The 23,661-nt window shown below is 45.6% G+C and overlaps 1 protein-coding gene across 4 annotated transcripts in view; it reads left to right on the top strand.

Moving 5' to 3' along the window:
• Positions 1–23,167, top strand: part of LOC132242628 (GTPase IMAP family member 5-like) — a 51,232-nt gene extending 28,065 nt beyond the window's left edge. The window contains exons 1-3 of one of the 4 annotated variants that reach the window (XM_059711527.1): positions 15,546–15,833; positions 20,820–20,865; positions 22,110–23,167. In XM_059711527.1, the coding sequence (XP_059567510.1) occupies positions 20,823–20,865; positions 22,110–22,978 (912 nt within the window). In that variant the 5' untranslated portion in view covers positions 15,546–15,833; positions 20,820–20,822 and the 3' untranslated portion in view covers positions 22,979–23,167. Of the gene's footprint in view, positions 1–15,545; positions 15,834–20,816; positions 20,866–22,109 lie in introns of those variants that run through there. The other 3 variants (XM_059711525.1, XM_059711526.1, XM_059711528.1) reach the window with 3 other exon arrangements.
• Positions 23,168–23,661: the final 494 nt, after the last annotated feature.

Below are 23,661 nucleotides of genomic sequence, written 5' to 3'. Positions count from 1 at the left end.
AAAATATATTTTTTAAAATATACAAGCAAAAATAGTTGGAAGACCATGAGAGTGCATCAGGATATTTTCATAAGAAAGGTCATATGTCATATGAGAAAAAAGCTAGAAACATCCCAAATACCCATGAACAGTAGATTAGATAAACAAATAGAATACTCATATAATGGAATAATACACAACAGTAAAAGTTAGCAAAACATAGTTACTTACATTGGCATCGTTAAATCTCACATACAGGTAAGAGATCAACCAAAGGACTTGTATGCATGCATATAAGCATAACCAATGGACACCAGACACTGGGGGCAGGGGGGATGGCATAGGGGAGGCCAGAGGGAGGTCAATGGGGGAAAAAGGGAGATATATGTACTACTACTTGTAATACTTTAAACAATAAAATAAAATAAAATTTTAATCTCATATATATTATGTTGAATAAAAGAAGCAGTTTCCAGAAGAATAGTCTGATTATATTTTTATCACTGTTAATATTGAATGAAATGTTAATGTAAAAAAACACTGAAACCTGTAAAGAATTTTTGTGAGTTTATTTGAGGCAAACTGTCGACATATGCTGGGAAGCAGAACCTCAAAGAATTGAGATAATGCTCCGGAGAATGGTGGGTTACATCTGTATTTATACATTGTAATCAAAGGAAGGGGCATAGGTGGGTTACATGAAATCCCTTGGTGACAGATTAGAGAGAAAGCAAAGAGGGGAAACCCCTGGGATTGGATAAAAAGTAAAATGATGGACACATACTTAGGTAGGTGCAGGAACAATTAACATGATAATAAAAGAATTTGTGGTATATGTCCTGGCACCCAGCACATTTGGTTGTGCTCCAGGGTCTCCAGAAAAAGGGAAGTTACAAGTTACCCAGACATTTCAAGGGAATGTTATCATAGATCCAAAAAGACAGATAAGATCAGTTTAGGTAAAGGTTGACCTTGCCAGTAAAGATACCGACGTAGGACATAACTACCCACCGTAACTGCTTTGAGTTAAAGTTTAATTTCACACCATCCTTTGTGATTACTTTAGGTCTCTGAGTTTACAAGACTGCCATGCAGACCTCCCCTGAGCTTGTCAGGTTAGCACGTGGTCCCTTTTGTCCACACAAACTAAAAATAAATATTATTTAGAACAAAAGACATGGGTAGTAAAAATATAAAGAAATGCAAGGGAATAATTGTCACAAAGGACAGGAGAGTGACAATAACTTGGTGACAGGAGGAAGAGCAATGAGATCAAGAAGGAAATCAAGGAGAAGGAAAAATGGTGGCAGAATAAGTGGCAGCTACACTGACACTGTTGCAGAAGACCAAAGAAATACCAAGCACACTTCCTAGAGAAAGGGAGGGACCCCGTTTATTAACACTAGTGGACTCCGGGAATAATTTGCAAATCAGAGTGAAGAAACATGCAGAGGGCTTCCTTTTTTATAACCTTCTGGGGTCTTTGTCTTGCAGATATGGTTCCGCCCCCTTTCATGGGCTTATAGGAAGACCCTCAGGTGTTGGGGATCCCCAGGCCATATCTGCTGATCTGTCCTGGGGCCAGCGATAACGACCTTCCCCCCCTCCCCCAGGGCAGTGCATTGTTCACAGTTTTCATGGCCTGACACGCCTTGCAAGACTAGTTTCCTCCTCATTCCCACCCCCCCACACACACCTTTTCCCACACACTTTTTTTAGCCTTGTGGAGCAACAGCCATGTGTTGTTATGGCAAACAGGGGTGACAAACACTCTTAGCTACTTCCTGCTGGAAAGGGACGATGACCAAGGAGTTAGCATTCCGCTTCTTCCTCTCAAGGGGTTTGTAGGGAGTTCTTCTGGTTTCAGGCAGGCAGAGGTAAGCAGTAGAATGTTCCTGCAGGAGGCACCAGGGGTAGGTGGTATTTTCAGCCTTGGGGGTAGAGTTGCATAGCTCATCTGGGAGGTGACCTGTTGGATGTTGGTCCTGCGTACTGCTGAAACAAATAGGAGCAACATTAGTTAGATGCACATTGGCCATGAAAGGTCCTATTAATTTTTTTTCCCGTCCATTACAATTTCCCCCCTCCCCCCAAGTGCATTTGGTAGTAGAGTCGAAACATGCCACAGGCTGATAAGTATAGCTAACAAAAATCTGGCTTTGGGATTTTTTGTGGACTAGCTGGTCTAGCATATTTGGGTAGCAAGTTTCTAAGCAAGGAGCAAAGGATGGCATGACAAGGTGTAATCCAACAAATTATGATGAGGCCTTTGTTTCCTTGCTGTGTGGGGAGCAGTAATTTTATGGTGCTTCTGTGTCTCAGCAAGAGCAGATGAGTTCTCCTCCTGGTACTAGCCTTGGATTCCGCTGGCACTCATAAAGAGACAAAATAAGAATTATTAGATAAAACCAGTGATTATCCAGAAATACTAGAGCATGTTACTTTAGGAGGAGATAAGAAAGATTCGTGTTAGGGAGAATTCAGCAGGGTGTTATCTGAATTCCTTGGAGCAGGTTGCTCGGCCAGCTCTGTTGTCTTCTTGAAGGTGATCCGCAGGGGGTGTTTCTGGTCAGAGGTCACCTTCCACTGAGAATGGATGTCACTTGGCTTGTGGGCTGTCTTCACCGGGAGTGGGGGATCCAGGTGTTTAGTCCTGCAACTTTAAGAGCTGTGGTGTGGTTAATATAACTGGTGGGCTTGAGGGGCTCCTTTTTCCAATCCTTTACCCAAACCTGGTCTCCAGGTTTATAAGGATGTACAGCTGTTCCTAGAGAGATCAATAGTCAGTCAATAACCCACCTCTGGACTCAAAGACAGTTTTTCCAAGTCCTTGTAGTTGTTACTGGATTTCTAAGTTCCCTATTTCCCCCAAATCTCCCTTTGGCCAAATTAAGGGAGGGGGTCTACTGTATAGAATTTCAAAGGGAGAGAAACTTGCTCTGGCCCTTGGGGCACAGCATACCCGCAGGAGTACAAGAGGCAAGATATCTGTCCAGGGTAAGGTTGTCTCTTGGCATACCTTAGCCATAGCCTGCTTTAGAGTCCGGTTCAAGCGCTCCACTTTCCCTGAACTCTGAGGCCTGTAAGCTTTATGTAGATTCAATTTAATTCCTAAACCTTGGCTACCTGTTGTACTATTTCTGCTACAAAGGCTGGGCCATTATCGGACCCTATGGTCAGAGGCATTCCATACAGTGGAATTATATCCTTCAGCAATGCCTTAGTGCAGGGGTGGGCAACTCCTGGCATGTGTGCCAAACATGGCATGCCAGTAACTTTTGCTGGCACACAAAATCCTCTCTTATAATCTTCCATTTACAATTGTGAATCTTTGTTCTCAGTGATGAATTTTGTTAAGTCTCGTAATAGCAGTAGCCTGACAGATGAAAGTAGTAGCTCGTGCATATCTCTGAAGGTCACGAAATATAAACCTGATGTAGAATCTCTGTCATCAGTGATACAGCAGCAAAAGTCCCACTGATAATATCAAACGGAGTCATAAAGTTTTCTGTCAGACTATCAGTGTACATGTATATATTAAAAAATAAATGTATTTTTCATCATCATATACTGTGTTTTTGTCGCTCGAATGAATTTTATTATTTCTTCAAGGTTCTTCACATACGTACACCTTAAGAGATATCAAGTAGGCATAACATGTTCTCAAAAAATTAGGGTTAGCATGCAGAAGAATTTGGAGTCAGAGATTTTGCTGGTTTTGGCACGCACTCACAAAAAGGTTGCCCACCCCTGCCTTAGTGTCTTCTCTCGCCTTTTCAGTGTGAGTGGGATATGCCTCGACCCAACCTGAAAAGGTGCAAGCAAAGACTAGCAGGTACTTATTCCCTCTGCTAGGCCCTATTTCTGTAAAATCTACTTCTAAGTCCTCAAAAGGAGCTAGCCCACAGCACTGGACTCCTATTGGTCCCACAGGACCCTGTTTAGCATTGTTCTGAGCACAGAGGAGGCAACGCTGAGAGACTGAGGCACACAAGGAGGGCAATTAGGTAGTACCTGCCTAACAAAGCTTCTAGGGCAGCCTTTCCTAAATGAGTGAGTTCATGCTGCTGGAGGACTACGTTACGGGCTAACTGTTCTGGGACATAGACCCTATGATCTGGGAGTATCCACCAGCCTTCCATTGTTCTCTTGCCCCCTTCTTTCTGGGCCCATTTCTCTTCCTGAGGAGTGTATTTTGGAGGTTCAGGTAATTTGGGGGCCAACATGATCCGTGCCGGTGCTGCTTGTTCTTTAGCAGCCAGCTGGCTGCGGCATCAGAATGCTGGCTTCCTTCTGATACTGAGTCTTTCCCTTTCTGGTGACCTTTGCAATGGATTGTGGCTATTTCCTTAGGTTCCCAGACTGCTTCTAGTAACTTTAAAATCTCATTCTGATTTTTGATTCCTTTTCCTCCTCCTGTCAAGAGCCCCCTTTCCTTACATATGGCCCCATGGACATGTAGGGTAGCAAAGGCATAGCGCGAGTCAGTGTAGATGTTGGTACGCTTATTCTTACTGAGTTCTAGGGCTCTTACTAGGGCCCAAAGTTCTGCCCTCTGCACTGACCATCCTTCAGGCAGGGCCAGTGCTTCAGTTGTCTCAAAGTTTGATACCACTGCATATCCGGCTCATCTTTTTCCTTCATCTAAGAAGCTGCTGAATAATATCAAGTCCGAGTTTTGCAGGGGCCTATCCCTTAGGTCTGGCCAGCTGGAATAAACCTCCTCTAGGACTTCCAGGCAATCATGCTCAGGGGCCCCCTCAGCGATGGGTAGAAAGGTGGCAGGATTAAGTGTTCTCACTGCTTCTAATCATACCCACGGATTCTCACATAACAGCCCTTGATACTGAGTCATTTGAGCATGAGTCAGCCAGTGCTGCCCCCTTGCTTCCATCAGGGTGACAACAGCATGAGGTACTTTTACATTTAAGTTTTGTCCTAAGGTAAGCTTATCTGCTTCCTTGACTAATAATGCCGTGGCTACAAGGGCCCTGAGGCATGGGAACCACCCAGAGGCAATTGGGTCAATCCGCTTGGAGAGATAGGCTACTGGTCTTTGCCAGGGTCCAAACTCCTGGGTTAGAACTCCTAGGGCTACCCTGCTGTTCTCGTGAACAAAAAGATTAAAGTCTCACATCACATCTGGTAGCCCTAGTGCCAGGGCCTCAGTGAGCTTTGCCTTTATGGTGACGAAGGCTTTCTCCTGTTTGGGACCCCAGTCTATGGGTGCCTTCTCTTCTCCTCTTAAAGCTTCATAGAGAGGCTTGGCCAGGTCTGAAAACCCTGGGATCCAAATTCGACAGAATCCTGCCACTCCCAGGAATTCCCGAATCTGCCGCCAGGTACTAAGGACTGGGATGGTACATATTGCCTGCTTCCTTTAGTCCCTAGCCTTCGTTTCCCATGGGTGATCTGGAAGCCTAGCTACTTGACTTCTTTCTGACAAATCTGTGCCTTTTTCTTAGACACCCAATAACCGGTTTCAGTTAGTAGTCTCAGAAGGGCTCGTGTTCCCTCCCAGCACTGAGCTCATGTGGAACTGGCCAGCAGGAGGTCATCTATATACTGGAGTAGAACACACCCCAAGTCCTGTCCTGGGAACTTAGATCAGATGCTAGTGCTCCACTAAAAACAGTAGGGGAGTTATTGAACCCTTGTGGCAGTCTGGTCCAGGTGAACTGCTCCTTTGCCCCTATGGTTAGGTTTTCCCATTCAAAAGCAAAGAGAGGCTGACTGGAAGGCATTAATCGAAGACAGAAAAAGGTATCTTTCAGATCTAGGCATGTAAACCATTCCACCTCTGATGAGATGAGTCCCAGAAGAGTGTAGGGGTTTTGGCAGTGCTGAATGCAGGGTTATAACAGCCTCATTAACAGCCCGTAGATCCTGCACCAGGCGGTAGTCATTAGTCCCAGGCTTTTTGACAAGCAAGAGAGGCGTGTTTCATGGAGACCTGCATCCTTTAACAAGTCCCCACTGAAGCAGCCGGTCTAAGTGGACCTGGATTCCTAGGCATGCTTCCCTTGGAATTGGATATTGGTCCATTTTAACAGGCTGTGCCCCAGGCTTTAATTCAATTAGCACTGGGGCATGGTCCTTAGCCAGGCCTGAAGGATTCCCTTCTGCCCAGACCAGTGGGAATTCCTTCTCTAATTCAGATTCTAATGGTGAGGCCTTTGTCTGGGGGGTATAAAGGCTCTATTGTTCCTCCCTTGGCGCTGCTAAGGACAGGATCATTGGGGAGGTCCCTTCCCTTAGGCGAAGCTGTGCTGAGCCATCTGGAGCAAAAGTGATTTCTGCCCCCAATTTGGCTAAAAGGTTTCTACCTATTAGAGGCACTGGACAGCCTGGCAAGTACAGGAATTCATGAATTACTTAATGACCACCAAGTTGGCGTCGGCAAGGGTGGCAGAATGGTCTATGGGTCTGGTTCCCAGTAGCTCCAATAATGGTGACCTCCTTTCTCAAGAGAGGCACTACTTTCTGAGTAACTACTGAGTGCTCAGCTCCTGTATCAACCATAATGTTCACAGTCTGGCCCCCAATTTTCATTCTGACCATGGGCTCGTGGGTGCCTAGCTGAAGTGAGCCTGGTCTGTCCTAGTCGGAATCAGCCATCGCTATCCCAGTGAGATCTGCTTCTGGTGGCTCTGGTTGATAACAACTGGGCAGAAAAGGGGGCCCAGTCTTTTTACTTTGCCGTTTGAGACAGTCGTTCTTCCAGTGTCCTGTTTCCTTACAATAGGCACACTGGTCTCACGCTCGCTCTTCCTTTTCGCCCTGGTCTGTATCCTTGCTGATCTGTCTGGGAGCCTGAGCTTCTAAAAGCCGCTGCTATTATATTGGCCCTTCTTTGTATTCTCTTTTCTTCCTCCTTCCTTGCTGCACTGTCTTGATTGATGAAAACCTTATTAGCTATCTCTAGCAGTTCAGTAGCATTCTTTCCTGCAAACCCCTCCAGTTTCTGTAATTTTATCCTGATGTCAGGCTGAGCTTGGCCTACAAAAATGGCATTTACCATGGTTTGATTTTCTGGGTCCTCAGGTCTAAAGGGGGTGTAGATCCCATATGCCTCACATAGTCTCTCATAGAAAGCTGCTGGACTTTTGTCAGGCTTCTGGAAAACCTCAGAGATTTTAGCCATGTTGGTGGGCTTCTTGGCTCCGGCCCTGACCCCCTGGAGGAAGGCTAGCCAATATCTTTCTAGCCTTACTGGGGTCCAACCCCAGCAGGTCCAGGGGTTCCCAAAGGCGTAGATGGAGTCAGCGAAGAAGGAAGGACACGGAGACAGTGTTCAGTTGATCAGCAGCCTAGCCAGGATCTCTAGCCCGGTTCTGGTCTCGATCTTCAGAGAGGTTCTGCTTAGGATCTCCAGAGAGGTTCTGTCCAGGTTCTCCAGTCAGGTTCAGTCACCAGGTTCTAGTCAGGCTCTCCTGCCAATCTCCACAGTCAGGTTCAGTCCAGGATCCCCTGCCATGCTCTCTCGCCAGGCTCCACCTCCAGGCTCCGAGGCCAGTCCCTGTCCAGGATCCTCCGGCATGCTCTCTCCAGCGAAGTTCTTCTGTCTCTAGAGAACGTTCTGTGTAGGTTCTGTGCCTAGGCTCTGTCTCTCTTGGTCCTGTCTTCCAAGCCCTGTGTTCTCAGTTCTGTGTCTTTCTGTCTTGTTACATCTGTATTTATACCAGTTCATTTTAATCCTGTCAATCTCTATTACAAAGGTTAGGGCGTTTCTTATCTCCATTCCAGGGAGTAAAGATTATGTAGCTTAAGCATGATTGTTCGTAGTTAAAGTGATTAATTACCCGCCTGGCACTAGTTGAGGGGTTTTATTCCCTCCCTAACTTCAGAGGAAAATCCCTACCTGGGGATTCAACCTTTCTCGGAGAGGTGACCTTGGTTAAAACACAGCGCCAAGAAGGTGAGCAAACATATTAAGAACCGTATGCCATATATGCCAGGTCCCTTGAAACAGCAAGCATGGACCGGCTCCCGGCATAGCCTGGTCCTTCCGTCTTCTGAATTCGGGTTCTAATCAGGTTCCTCATCTGGGAAGGCCTTCCTAGCCCATTTGTCTGTATCTAATATTCCTGCCGGGGCCTGGGTCTAGAGCCACTTCTGAACCTCTGCTACTACTCTCATGTGCTCCTCAGTGTTAAAGAACGTGAAAAGGATCTGCTTGCAATCCACCCAGGTGGGCTTCTGGGTCTGGAAGATCGTTTCTAGGAGGTCTTTCATGGCCTGAGGTATTTCAGAATAAGCTGGGGTGTGATGTTTCCAATTCAAGATGTCACTGGTGGTAAAGGGCTGATAATAATAAACTGGCCCTCCCTTTTGCAAGGTCCCATCTTTGCCAACTACTTTGGCACCCCACATCTCCCTTAGAGACATCTGACGTGCTGGTTGTGGCCTGGGCCCTTGATTGGCTGAACGCAAGCGCCGCCCAACTGGCTCTAGAGAGCCTGGTCAAGGAGAAACGGAAGGGGGCGGTGTTTCTGGACCTTTCAGACCAGTTGGGGAAGCACTTAGTGTTGCCTGGGGCACAAATGGAGATGGTAAAACTAGCGGGACTTCCTCAGGGGAACCTGGCAGAACAAGGGGTTGGGTTCCCTTCTGAGAGAACTGTTTCTTTTCTCCTACTACTAAAACCTTACAGAACTGGACCCAAGGTGGCAAGGTTTGAGCAATCCCTAACCAGCTGTCTACATAAGGGAACTGATCTGGGTGTCCGGCGTTTGTCGTGACTTCATTCCAGACCGCCCTGACCAGTCCTACATCTAAAGAGCCTTCCGGGGGCCAGCCAAACCCAAAGACTGGCCATTCTAATTCACAGAATTTCCTCAGTGTTTGGGGGTTGGTTTTAATACCATAGTCCTCAATAAAACCCTTTTCAAAATTTTCCAACATGCAATTGAGAATGGTGGGTTTACTTTGTCCCAACCCCATGTTGATCGGTGGCGAGAGACAGACCAGGGTACAGGGAAATTTACTAAAAGCCTGGAGGGTCTCCTTAAAGAAAAGATCCTTAATCAGCACAGGCAGGGGCAGGGTGGGTAAAATCTCTCGCCCTGCAGAGCTGTAAGTCCCGCCCCTGAAAGTCCCAGCCAGCCAAAAGAGACAAGAAAAGCCGCAAATACCTTTAAATCTACCCCAGAATTCCAAAATTTCAACCTAACACAGCAAAATCACAGAGCAAACTGTTAACGTAAAAAACCATTGAAACCTGTAAAGAATTTTTGTGAGTTTATTTGAGCCAAACTGTCAACATATGCCGGGAAGCAGAACCTCAACGAATTGAGATAGTGCTCCAGAGAATGGCAGGGTTACATCCGTATTTATACATGAAATTCATTGGTGACAGATTTAAGGAGGTGGGATTAAGCGAAGTAGGGGGCGGGGGGGGGGGGACCTCTGTGATAGGATAAAAAGTAAAATGATGGACACATACTTAGGTGGGTGCAGGATCAATTAACATGATAATGAAGGAATTTGTAGTATCTGCCCTGGCGCCCAGAACATTTGGTTGTGCCCCAGGGGTTCCAGAAAAAGGGAAGTTACAAGTTACCCAGACATTTCAAGGGTATGTTATCTTAGAGGCAAAAAGGCAAATGGGCTCAGTAAGGATCAAAGTTGATCTTGTCAGTGAAGATACTGGCTTAGGACATAACTGCCCACCATAACTGCTTTTAGTTAAAGTTTAATTTCAGACCATCCTTTGTGGTTATTTTAGGTCTCTGAGTCTGCTAGGCTGCCATGCAGGCCTTCCCTGAGCTTGTCAGGTCAGCGTGTGGCCCCTTTTGTCCACAAAACCAAAGCCCCTAGTACACAAACATAGACAGAAATTTTTATCAACTATCCCTCCGTGATAGAGAGCAAATGTCTCTGAGAAAACTTAACTCAACAGTGCTGCTTGAGACTTTTGCAGACTGTCACAGGTTCAGCCTTCCGTAAATCAAACATTTTAACCAGATGAGCAAACAGAAAATCAAAGTAGCTTTCGCTTTCACACAGACCAGCTAATCAGCAGATAATTGTGCCAAGACAGACAAACATCCATACTCACACTCTTTCAGTAGACTAGCCCAGACTGGAGCTGAGCAGATAATGTCCAATTCCCCAGGTGGGCATGGGGGCACTCCCGGCACCCACGCCCCAGAACAGAATTCTCAACCGATGTCTCAGTGAGAACCTACCAGAGGAGTTAAGACTGCATCCAGCCCCCTTTCTAGGTAGCAAATTGGCTACTCCCACACACAAACAGAAGAGTGAACCCATAATTCCATAATTCCTTTGGGGTCAGCTAAATTTACTCACTTCCAGAGTCCTGATTCCTAATTTAACTGACGAAATCCTATGACTTCTGGGGAGGTTATCAAAGTACCCCTTCCACTCAGTTGGAGTGGGCCTGACTGACTGGAGCCCCTACCTTACCGATTCTGTCGACAGGTCCAGAGGTGTCCGTCCACTTTCTCCAGATGCCGGCCGGGTCCTGGGCCGAGGTCCAGGAGCGCCTCGAGTTCCCCCTGGTTCAATTCTGCTAAAAGCAGCAGCGCGCCCCTTCCAGAGGCCTGTCCCTTGCCCCCAGGCCCCAAACCCTGTCCACTCACCAGAGGCAAGAGCCAAATGCGATTAGCTTCTCGGTCAGGGAACCAAATGTTGCAGAAGACCAAAGAAATACCAAGCACACTTCCTAGAGAAAAGGAGGGACCCTGTTTATTAACACTAGTATACTCCGGGAATAATTTTTTTAATTAAATCTTTATTGTTCAGATTATTACAGTTGTTCCTCTTTTTTCCCCCCATAGCTCCCCTCCACCCAGTTCCCACCCCACCCTCCCCTTCACCCCCCCCACTGTCCTCATCCATAGGTGCATGATTTTTGTCCAGTCTCTTCCTGTACCCCCCACACCCCTTTTCCCCCCCGAGAATAGCGAGTCCACTCCCTTTCTATGCCCCTGATTCTATTATAATCACAAGTTTATTCTGTTCATCGGATTATTTATTCACTTAATTTTTAGATTCACTAGTTGATAGATGTGTATTTGTTGTTCATAATTTGTATCTTTACCTTTTTCTTCTTCTTCCTCTTCTTAAAGGATACCTTTCAGCATTTCATATAATACTGGTTTGGTGGTGATGAACTCCTTTAGCTTTTCCTTATCTGTGAAGCTCTTTAACTGACCTTCAATTCTGAATGATAGCTTTGCTGGGTAAAGTAATCTTCGTTGTAGGTTCTTGGCATTCATCACTTTGAATATTTCTTGCCACTCCCTTCTGGCCTGCAAAGTTTCTGTTGAGAAATCAGCTGACAGTTGTATGGGTACTCCCTTGTAGGTAACTGACTGTCTTTCTCTAGCTGCTTTTAGAATTCTCTCTTTGTCTTTTGCTCTTGGCATTTTAATTATGATGTGTCTTGGTGTGGTCCTCTTTGGATTCCTTTTGTTTGGGGTTCTCTGCGCTTCCTGGACTTGTAAGTCTATTTTTTTCACCAGGTAGGGGAAGTCTTCTGTCATTATTTCTTCAAATAGGTTTTCAATATCTTGCTCTCTCTCTTCTTCTGGCACCCCTATAATTCAGATGTTGGTATGCTTGAAGCTGTCCCAGAGGCTCCTTACACTATCTTCGTATTTTTGGATTCTTTTTTCATTTTGCTTTTCTGGTTGGGTGTTTTTTGCTTCTTTGTATTTCAAATCTTTGACTTGATTCTTGCGATCCTCTAGTCTGCTGTTGTAACTCTGCATAATATCCTTTATTTCAGTCAGTGTATGCTTAATTTCTAGTTGGTCCTTTTTCATAACCTTGAGAGTCTCACTAGATTTCTTGAGGATCTCATTACATTTATCAGTGGCCTCACCAGTCTTTTCGAGGGTCTTACTAAATTTATAGGTGGTTTCTAGAAAGTTCTTGAAAAACCTTAAAAGTGGTTTTGAACTCTATATCTAGTAGTTTGCTTTCCTCCATTTCTGTCATTTGTGACCTGTTTCTTTGTCTCCTCATTTTTTGTTTCCCTGTGTTGGTAGAGTGGCTTTGTGAGCTAGGTGTCCTATAGGGCCCAGTGGCTCAGCCTCCCCAATTACCTGAGGTGGACACTCTTGGTGCTTCCCTTTGTGGGCTTTGTGCATAGTCTTGTTGTAGTTAAGCCTTGATTGTTGTTGGTATCACTGGGAGGAAATGACCTCCAGGCCAATTGGCTATGAGAGTCAGCTGTGTCTAAGTTGGGAGAACTTCTGTGCTGAAGACACCCTTATGAGGCAAGACTTGCTTCAGTGGGGCTTTGGTGCTCACTGAGTCTGCCCCCTGAGTGTGTCCCTTATGGATCTGAGGAGTTGTAATTGGATGGTCCCACTCTGACCACTGGGTACACTGGCTCTTGGATCTAAGGAGGTGCTAATTTAGCCTCTGACTGAGGCTACCCAGCAGTAGCTACGCGGAGATCTTCAGATTCCCCTTCCTTGTTTGGGGTTTGGAGGTGCCCAAATGAGGCCCAGCTCTAAAGCAATGCAAGCTGCTGTGGGGCCTTGAGCCTTCTCTTGGAAGTTCTGGGTCTGTCTGACCCAGCTGCAGTTTGTTAGGTAATTTTCAGATTGCAAAGGGCCAGGGCATTCATATGCAAAAGCCTCTGCCGCAGCTTGGGTGGGGCAGGGTCTCAGGGAATCAACAGGGTGGAGCAAGCAGCAATGGCTGATCCTCAGCCCTGCCCTAAGGGGCTCCGTGTCTCAGTGTCCCAGTAATCCCTGCAAGCAGCTCTGAGAGAAAGCAGCCCTTGAGTTCCAAGTTCTGCCCACTGCCAGACAGTCCAGTTCCTCCCCGTATGAGTCTAGGTCCCCAGAGACTCACCCAGAACTGGAGCTCAGAGCAGTCAGGGACTTGTGACTCCCTCCCAATTCAAAAAGACAGCCGCGTCCTCAGTTGCCAACCCTTGCCTCCGTACCTCTGCACTTTTGCACCTCCTCTGAGTCTCAATGTGCTTTTCTCTTTCCTTATAGTTGTAGAATTTCCACTCAGCCAGCCTTCCTGTGGTTCTGGATGATGTCCATTTTGTCTTTTAGTTGTATTTTTGAATTTGTTGTGGGAGGCAGCAATTTCCGGTGTTTACCTATGCCGCCATCTTGGTTTTCTCCCGGGAATAATTTCCAAATCAGAGTGAAGAAACACGCAGAGGGCTTCATTTTTTATAACCTTCTGGGGTCTTTGTCTTGCAGATATGGTTCCTCTGCCTTTCGTGAGCTTACAGGAAGGCCCCCAGGTGTTGGGGGTCCCAGGCCATATATTATTATCTGTCCTGAGGCCAGTGATAATGACCTCCCTCCCCCCCAGGGCAGTGCATTGTTCACAGTTTTTATGGCCTGACACGTCTTGAAAGACAAGTTTCCTCCTCAACACTTTAGAATCATAACTAAAATACAGACAAAACATCCTGAATAATCAACTGAAGACTAGATGGAGAGAACCCTGGTAACCAAGGAGGGAAAATGAAGACTGCAAAAAGATGGCTAGGAAGTGCGGAGGCAAGAAAGGGCTGGCTGGGCTCCCACAGACAGCAGCTGAAGTTCCAGAGGGACATCTCAGCTGTGGGGGGTTCCCACTGAGAACTCTGGGGTCTAAATCCCAAGCTAGATCCCTCAGCCAGAGCACCAGAACTGAGAAAAGTACCCATACAACATATGGCTGTTTGGAGTAAGGTGTAAGAAAGCAGTTCAATTTTTTTAATGGCGGCTTTGGCAGTATAGTGCATATGGCTGGCTATCAGTCCAGATATAGGGATTATGTATTTTTGTCTGCCAAGAACATCTTCTTCTGCTGAAAAAGGCTTCCCTGCCTCCCCATTTAAGCATTCCTATCCTATATAATCTAGCTATACTGATAAAAGGGTAATATGCTAATTAGACTGGGTCAACTGGCCATCTTCCAGACATCTGACTTCCTTCCAGACAAAGTCATGGTGGTGGGGGCCAAGGCAGAGGCAGTTAGGGCTGATCAGGCCAGCAGGGGAGGGCAGTTGGGGACAAGAGCAGGCCAGGAGCGGGTTAGGGTCAATCAGGCAAGCATGGAAGGGAAGTTAGGGGTGAGATCAGGCTGGCAGGAGAGGGCTGTTGGGGGCAAGATCAGGCTGGCAGGGGAGGGCAGTTAGGGATGATCAGGCAGGAAGAGGCAGTTGGGGTTGAGATCAGGCTGGCAGGGGAAGGCACTTAGGGGTGAGATCAGGCTAGCAAGCAAAGGCCGTTAGGGGTGATCAGGCAGGCAGGCACATGAGCCATTAGAAACCAGTGGTCCCAGAATGTGAGAGGAATATCTGACCACCAGGGATCAGGCCTAAACTGGTGGTAGGACATCCCCCAAGGGGTTCCCAATTGGAGAGGGTGCAGGCTGGGGTGAGGGAACCCCTTCCCCCCCCCCTGCCCCTTAAGGCACAAATTTCGTGCATCTGGCCACTAGTATTATTATAATAATGCTAGCAGGTGTTTATATAAACTGCAAGGGGAGGGAATAAATGACATCCACATTCTGATTCTCACACTGTGCTCTCAATAATTTGAAGCATATATTCTTAGAGAGGCTAAAAGTTTCTCCTCATGGTCAGTAGCATTTCTTTAGTGATTTTCTTTTTCAGATACTTTGATTCTGACCTTTCCATCTTTGTACCCATTAGATAACACAGTGCCTGGCATGTAAAATGGGATAAGCAAGTGTGTGGAAAAATGAATGGTGACGTTGACCTTCCCATACCCCTTTATATACGAGGCTCCTAGTTACGGACTTCTGACCATTGTCTGAACTTTCTAGCACCGGCATTGTCTTCTTATAAAACAGCTGCAATCCACCATTCCAGCTAGTACAGTGTTCTTTCAGGGTGTGCCTTAAAGGATATTTCCCCCCTGAGTACATGTTAGGCACTATGACCTCACCTGTGTAAATCCTTGGTGCTATAAATCAATATCTTGTTTAATAATCAGTATAAAACAGCACCTATAAGAAGAGCTTCCTTGATTTGCAAATATTCCAAATAAAACTATTGGAATTGACCAACAGAATGTGGGAGCCTAAGCCCACATTGTGTTCTCCATCTTGCTTTGCAAGGTAATGTTCTGTGTTCACTGCTCCAGCCTTAAATGTGTGGCCAGTTGACAAATAGAGGAATGACAGCCCTGCTCCTGCTTGCCCATCATAACACTCCAGTCCTTATGAGCCCCACGGGCTGCTCTGTCCAATGGCAGAGAGGGGGCAGCCAGCACCTGCGGCTAGGGACCCCATCAAAGTCGTGTCCTTAGAGTTGGTCTTCCAGGCTCTATGTGATTCAGAAGTGCCTGTCTGTCCCTAGTGAGCAGGAACATTCTAGAAGCAGAGCCTGGAGAAGGGCGTGGGGAGCAGGGCTAGGCAGGTGCTCCTGGGAAGGGTGCTGAGGAGAGTGTTGAGGAGGGGCTGCCCCATGGGAACTCCTGTGTCAAGGGCTGTTTCTGATGGAGGAGGAAGGTCAGTCACTGCCTGCATAGCCTCTTCCTCTAAATATTGCTTATTTTAACACATCATAAAAAGGAAATGGGAGGTGCCTGGCAGCTGGCAGGCTCTGACAGGAAGCGTCCCATAAGGGGACAAGCACGCGGCCCCTCACTGGTTGCTGGGTCCTGTTTACAGCAGTTTCCACCCATCCGGAGGACCTGCTCCTGGCTGCTGGGGCCCCACGCCTTTCTTCTTCATTCACAGCAGCTGTGCCTGGAACATTCGACCTCCAGACCACTCTAGTTTAACTACATCCACCTGGCTTCCTCTGAGTCCACTGCCTGCAAGAGCTCATACTTCTCCAGGCCACCCAATACCTTCCCCAGGCCGCCCAGCGCCCGCTGGCTGCACCCCACCAGGTAAGGGGAGGCAGGGGAGGGTACCGACAACCCTGGGAGTCTGAGATCCCACAGCCTAGTCAGAGCCACTCATTGCTGGTGTGACCTCACACAGGTTACCCTACTTCTGGGCTCACCCATGGGTGAAAGGGGACTATGATGGTTACTCTGGGAGCAGCCATGGGTTTATGGGGGGGGGGGGGGAGACAGGACTGGGAATCACTCGCCCTGAGTGCTTGGAGCTTTCCAGCAAATTGCCTACTGTTTAGCCTATTGGACATTCTTGGAGTCTCAAAAGATTTCACGCAGCTTCGGGAATATTCTCATCCCACTTGATGGATAAGAAAATTGAGTTTCCCCAGGTGCCCCGCTTGGGGTCGGGGGTATGCTTCTCAGTTTCTCTCTCTAAACTTCTTAACCTCGCGCCACTGCACACCGGCTCCACAGGAGGCCCCTGAGTACACATTGTCTCATGACCGTGTCTTTCTGGAAACCACTCCATTCTCCCCCAATAGCCCACACCTTTCCTCTGACATGACGTAGGACCCAGATGCGTGGCGAACAGAATCATATTCAGGCACAAGGACAATCCCTCTGTCTGCTGAACCTTATGTGACAGATGTATCCAGAAATCACAAGAACTAAACTACAAAACAAGGGAAATATAATGCCAGGAAATATGGGGACTGTGGCAGATGAGTGAAGGAGACACTGATGAATGGTAGATAAGAAATACTTTGATTTTCCTAAAACAAGCAGGAGGGAGCCTGCTTTCTCATGGTTTGATACAGTAAGGTATCATCATGATAAAATCAGGCTCTTGTAATTTTAAAATCATTATAAAATCAAGGTGCATTATATTCATTTCTTTCAACCCCGTGCCTGAACTAGATCCTCCTATTGTCCTGCCAGTGCTGTTGCAACTTCAGCTTGCACGCTGCCTGCCACTCTCTGATGATACCTGGCCCCATTTTGGAGATTACAATTTTCCTTTTAGAGAAGGAATCTGCCTCCATTCTTGATCCTCCCATTCTTGCCTACTCTGACACCTTTGCCTGCTCTGAGATTGACCTGCACCTGATTCCTGCAGGTCAGCCATGCTTCCCCCAGTCTTTTCCTAGGCTTTATTCAGTCCTGTTAATATTTTGTCTGTGACTCGTTTTAGCATCTACATCAATATCCTTTGTCACTCTCCCAGGACACTTTGTTATTTGATAATTTCTGCCTAAAAGCTCATTCCCCGGTGGACACACGTCTCCTCTGCCGCCTGACACATTCAGAAGACGGTCCAGGAGAATGGCCACCCTGCCTCTTGGCTAATGTTACCTGAGTTTGACTGACTTTCTGAGTCAGGCACGCTGCTCCATTTGGGTCACACTGATACTCAAGTCAGTAAAACACCAGATTGGTTTACACTGAAATGCTTCAATTCAAAGCAGCTCCTGCCCCCTGCAGTTTTCTCTTCGAATAATCATTTCTTGGAAAAGCATAGATTTTACAATACAAGTGTCTCTGTGGGTTTGGGGGAAGGCTTCCAGCTTGTCAGCCTCAGTTTATGTCCTGACCATGAGACAACCACATTGTATGTGGGGTCCAAGAGACTGTGGACTCATTTGCATTAATCTTCTTTCCTCCTGTGGAACCAAGGAGAATTGGCTGGCAAAAGGAGCTGCTTTTCAGTTTTAGCTACAAGACAATTGCGTGACCTTGGGCCGGTCATTTGTTGCTCAGTTTCCTAATATTTTAATCAAAATTTTAAACCTATATTAATTTAGGAAAAGAATAAAAAATGGACAGGAAAGAACTTATAAAGTTATAAGTGGCCACACAAAGGGTTATTACAATGGTGAAGTTCACCATCAACATGGTCACCACTGTCATCGTCTTTGCCACAGTGATAGATTGATTCAAACATATTTTCTGAGGTTTCCACACCTCACAGAAGGTCATTTAAAGTAGAAAATGTGTCATAGAATTGGAGCAGGTTTAGCAAGAGCCAGAGTATAATTTCCCAGAGTCAAGGACAGTATATAAGAGAGGGTGGTGAGGAAATGCTCTTCTCTGGGCTTATGAGAGCGAGGGCAGAAGGGGGAGGAACGGGAAAAAGAAAGGAGGAAAGGAAGGAAGGAAGGTTCACATCTGATGATGTGAAAATGGGTGGTTTTCCGAAGGAGGCCCAAAAAATCACTAAGTGAATAGAAAAACATGCAAGCATTCTTTCTATATAACAGAAGCAACCTGAATAGCAAACAGACTACACCCTTTTTTAATTCAGTGCTAACCAGTAAAATGCAGTGTAAATGGATGAAGACCCTTATGTATGCCCATAAGGGTGATAAAAAAATATTAAAAGTGGAACATCGCCAAGTGCAAGTGCAGATTGGAGACTTCTCACACAGGGCTGGTGTCAGTGAGAATTTGCACGGTGCTCTTGAGTCATACTGACAATATCTAGTCAGGTGGGAGCTGTCTATCCCAGGTCAATTGTTGCACAGAGATATGTAGTAAGTGGGGATTATTTTGCAGCAAGCATGTATGTAAGACAGATCAAATGTTTGTTAATAAAGTGGCTCAGTTTGTTGAGCATTTTCCCATGCACCAAAAGGTCGAAGGTTCAATTCCCAGTCAGGGCACATACCTGGGTTCAATCTCTGGTTGGGGCATGTTCGGGAGGCAGCCAATCAATGTTTCTTTCTCACACTAATTTATCTCTCTCTCTCTCTGTGTCTCTCTCAAATCAATAAAAACATATATTAAAAAAGTAACTGGTCCTCTTTGGTTTTGCCCAATGAATAGAGTGTTGGTCTGCAGACTGAAGGGTCCTGGGTTCAATTCCAGTCGAGGGCACATGCCCGGTGTTACGGGCTTGATCCCCAGTGGGGGGCATGCAGGAGGCAGCCAGTTAATGATTCTCTCTCATCCTCGATGTTTGAGTCTCTCTCTCTCTCTCTCTCTCTCTCTCTCTCTCCCTTCGTCTTTCTGAAATCAATAAAAATATTATTTTAAAAAGTAACTGGATCTTCTTTTTAAAAATATTATTGGATAAAATATTACACAAATAATGTCATTTATATAAAAGTTTAAAATGCAAAAACAGTATTAGACATAACCTATAGATACATGTGTGTGTATATATAACTATAAATACATACATGAAATGATACATAAAAACCTCAGAATATTGGTTGCCTCTGAAGGGCAGAGGGAGGGTGAAAGAGACTGGGGAGTCAAAAATAAATAAGTGAAATTCTATGTGTAATGTGTTAGCTTTTTAATCAAACAGAAAAGCTTCAGTAAAAATACCAAAATACTTACATTTGTTCATTTCAAATTGTAGGTTTGGTTTTATAACTGTGTATTTCTTCACTTAAAAATATGTTTCATAACCGCATAATATTTAAAACAGAATAAGTAAATACAACCTCATCTTAGGTGTAGCTGTATGTGATATACTTGCCTTTTCTAACACCAAGATGAGTGACACAATATTATGCCTCATTTGAAGGAAACATTTATGCCAATTGAAGCCAGTGGTAGTGCCAATTTCTGTTTAAATCTACTGAGACACAAAATGGTGATCACTGGGAGACAAGGACCACAGAGCCAGCCAGGAAAAACAGTTGATTAAACACTGAGCAGGAAGTGAGTTGTTCTTGAATTTGTCCTCAGTGTTGATGCTTTCTCTTTGGCCATGACACCCCTTTCTCTCCACCAACTAACTGCTCAGGGGGCTAATCACAAACTTACTAGAACAGAGAAAGAAATTGCCTCGCTGCAAATGACATTGGCTTGTTTGAAGTAATGAGAATTTCTAGTGCCCAACACGCTATGTGTCACATGGGTATCCAGTGGCTAAGAGGAAAAGTACAGTGCGCCTTCCCATGAGAAGGTTGGATCTGGGACATGAGTCCTTCAAGGACTGACATGAGAAACAGTAGTGTTTCCAGAAAGTTAGCCTACTTTGATTCCAAAACATAAAATAAGATAATGTTCCCCTCCTCATTCCATAAAGAATGCTTTTTTCACTTCATGCCTTTTCCAGTTGGAGGGACATAAGCAACTGATTGCTTTTAAACATTTGCTACTTTCCTGTAAGCTAAGTAACAAAACTAAACAAAGAAAGCCACCAAGCATTGTAAGAACAATGCAATGTGTTAGTATCACCTGGTTTGCTGAAAGTTAATTATTGATGTTTGCAAGTATAATGTGAGTTAGAAAATTAACAATGAAAATGGCTCCTCTTTGGAAAATTCGCATTAGGTGTCTGAACTGGAGGTGCCCTCAGGCCTTACCAACTCCCAAGTGGAATCTTATCAGACAATGCATGGATTGTCTTTCTCCATTGATAATGGGAGTGGGGTTCTTGGGGCACTGCTGGAATAAGCATTTCCAGGGGCTTCAGAGGGAGGATAAGATGTGCAAAAAGAATTTTCTGATACGCACACAGCAGGATTAGTGATTTTTATTTGCATGGAATTTTATCCAGGGTTTCAATCCCATTGCCTTCAATGCAGTCCTGGAAGAGGTGCAGCTGAGGATTCAGTAGAGCTAGAAGCAAAGTCAGTGCCCAAAGTTTCTTTTCCATGGTGGACTTGGGTCCGGCACAGCATCAGGGTATTTGCAGTCCATTGTGTGGGTCATTGCATGTGGCAAATGCAAGAGATCAGGAGCCTGAGAGTCCCCAGGCCAGGAGTCAAGCTCTAGGAGGAGGTATTGGAGCTAACACTTTTGATTAGGAGATTAAATATCTCAAATCTCTGGGTGCTTGCAGTGGCCACACCTACTCTGCCCAATGACCTGTTCCCAGTTGTGACTGACAAGCAAGTACCTTCCCTCTGTCACCCAAACTTTACTGGGCATATGTTAAACGGCAGCTTCCTGACAAAGTTGCACAAATGACTATAATACTTGGCATTCCCTTTGCTCCTTTTCAGTTAATTTAAACTGGGTTAATTATAAGGGTATCAGACACTTGCTTTTATTCTTTTCCTGTGCTTCTTCCAGAAGAGAATGGAAGGACTTCCGAGGAGCACATATGGAACTATGGCTAAAGGTAAGAAAGACGCCAAGTTCTTTTAAGGCACCAATCCCTCACCTCAAACACAGTGACAGAAACCCAGTGATTTTAAATTGAAGAAGGAAAATATAATATTCATTTTTATCTTTACCTTCCCAACCATCATCACACACACACCTGACCCCCCAGTACAATGCTCTTCAGGCACATGACCTGTGGGAAATGTGGAAATGAAACTTCAAGTCAGAAGTTGCAAGATTTTGAACTGAATTGTGAATAAATTTTCTCTTTCCTTGTCTGCTTTGAGCTGAAGAAATGGAAAAGTTTTCCAGAGAGATTTAGTAATCATGTTTGCTACAAAAACATCCCAGACACTGCAGAAAAGGAAGAACCAACACAGAATAGGAATAAAATAATAGATTTTAGAAGCCTACAGTGAATGTGGAATCCATTTGAGCTCATAAGAACTCTAGAACATCTCTGGTTTTCATCTTCCTTCATCCCTTGAAGGTTTTAACTCTTGGCTCAGTGTTTCCCTCCCCAGCATCACTTTTGTTAACTTCCTGTAACTCAATCAGCCATGCAGGTGACCTTTCCATCACATGTACTACTAAAGGTCTTAACTTCCAGGCCTCTTCAGTCACCCATCCTGAGTCATCTTCCAGGATTTGCCTTTGACATTATCTACAACCTTTCTGTTGTCTCAATTTCAAGCATCCAACTCCCCACCCAAAGAGCAGAGGCCCAGGGACCTCACTGGTCCTTATTGGGAGGTCAATCTGAGACTCCCTTTCATCCCAAGGTTTAGATAAATGATGAATGTGTTGAGCACTTCTACACATGTGTGCCTGGGAATTTGTGCGTGAAAACGAGGTGGTAATATTTTGCCAGGTGTGAGTTCTCATCCTCTACCTCCTTGTAATCTCACCTTTATTTAACATGAAACTGGCCTAGACACCAACCCTGGAAAAACACAGGGACCCCTTTACTTTCAGAAAAACTGTATCTTCCCTGGTTTGGCTGAAGGGCTTGGAGCATCCTCGTCAGTGTAGCAGTTCTTACTCTTGGCTATGGGTCCAAAGTGGGCTTCCTATGTCGACTTTCTATGGCCCAGGAACCTCACACAGTTTTCAATAAATTTGTGTATGTATTTAGATATGACAGTTTCCTGGGAAGGAGGTCCACAGATTTGCTGGACCTCCACGAGGTCCACGAGGGTCCATGACCAAAAAATCTGAAGCAACACTGGCTTAGTAAGACACACAATATTTCTTTTTCAGGCAGTGTAGAAGATAACCGAATTGCATCATCATCCTCACTGAGGCTGGTCCTGGTGGGCAAATCCGGCTGCGGGAAAAGTGCCACTGGGAACAGCATCCTCTGCCAGACCGTGTTTGAGTCCAAACTGGGGGCCCAGACCATGACCAGGAGATGCCAGGAGGCCACAGGCACGTGGAATGGGAGGAACATTATGGTGGTTGACACGCCCTCCATCTTTGAGGCAAAGGCCAAGGACCAAGATATGTATGAGGACATCGGGGACTGCTACCTGCTCTCAGTCCCAGGACCACACGTGTTCCTGCTAGTGACACAGCTGGGGCGCTTCACTGCCCAGGACACGGTGGCAGTGAGGAGGGTGAAGGAGGTCTTTGGGGTAGGAGCCATGAGACACATGGTGGTCCTCTTCACCCACAAGGAGGACTTAGGGGATGGGTCCTTAGATGACTATGTAGTCAACACGGACAACCACAGCCTGAGGAGCCTGATCCAGGAGTGTGGGAGGAGGTACTGTGGCTTCAACAACCGGGCCACTGGGGAGGAGCAGAGGGAGCAGCTGGAGGAGCTGATGGCTGTGGTCGAGAGCCTGGAAAGAGAACACCAGGGCGCCTACTACACAAACAACCTCTACTTTGATGCACAAATGCTCAAGGAAGGTATGGTCAGCACCACTGGACTAGAGTACAGGCGTTACCTGGCCAAGGTGAAAGCTTATGTTGAAAAGCAAAAGCGAATCCTGAAGGAGACCCAGGTGTCCAACGTGCTCCTCAGAGTCAGGAAGTGGATGCGTTCTAACATTGGGTTATCTGCTTTCCTTGTGATATGCCTTCTGATTTTTCTTGCCCTTTTAATTAAGTTGTGTATTCCTTAAAGAACACTGAGCATTTTCAGCTGACTTCGACAATTGGCTTCTTTTTTCCAGACTCACTATCTGTGTCTGTGTTTGTAAGAAACTTAGGTGCTTTTTGCTGAAGTTCAGTTTTCATTTCTCTTCCTTGCATTAGACATGTCATTCATGTTCTCCTAGTGTTTCTAGATAAATAAAATCCAAAGGAAAATATATTTCTTTTTTGATTTGTTAAATATTATGGAGGTAAATAATAACTTAGCTAGATACAATCATGGAATCTTTGGGAGGGTTTTATTGGAAGGAAGATGAATGGACTGTGATATTACACATTGAGGGAAGAAATATATTACATTAGAAGCTGGGTGTAGAATTCCTTATATTATTCAGAAATGTGCCCTGATTTCATCATAGGCTATAAGAGATGACACCCATCACCATCCCCACCTGAGAGAGGAAGTTCTGGGGGGAATTTTGGAGGCATGAAGGGGTTGGAAAGAAAGGTGGGAGGGGACATTGACAAGTGAGGAGAAGAGAAAAAGGTCACAGAGGTGGGATGGTGTGAGGCCTTGGGGAAAGCAGAGACAGTGGCTGGGGGGAAAATAGGAACTGGGGTTTCATAGAACAGAGCCAGATAGTGGATTAGGCTCAGCAGACTATATGATCTCAGTCACTTACAAAGGAAATGGATGGACAAGATATAAGTG

This window comes from Myotis daubentonii, chromosome 10 (assembly GCF_963259705.1).
Source record: "Myotis daubentonii chromosome 10, mMyoDau2.1, whole genome shotgun sequence".
Taxonomy (NCBI): domain Eukaryota; kingdom Metazoa; phylum Chordata; class Mammalia; order Chiroptera; family Vespertilionidae; genus Myotis; species Myotis daubentonii.
Note: the sequence above shows the minus strand (reverse complement) of the source record. Positions and strands in the feature narration are given on the sequence as shown.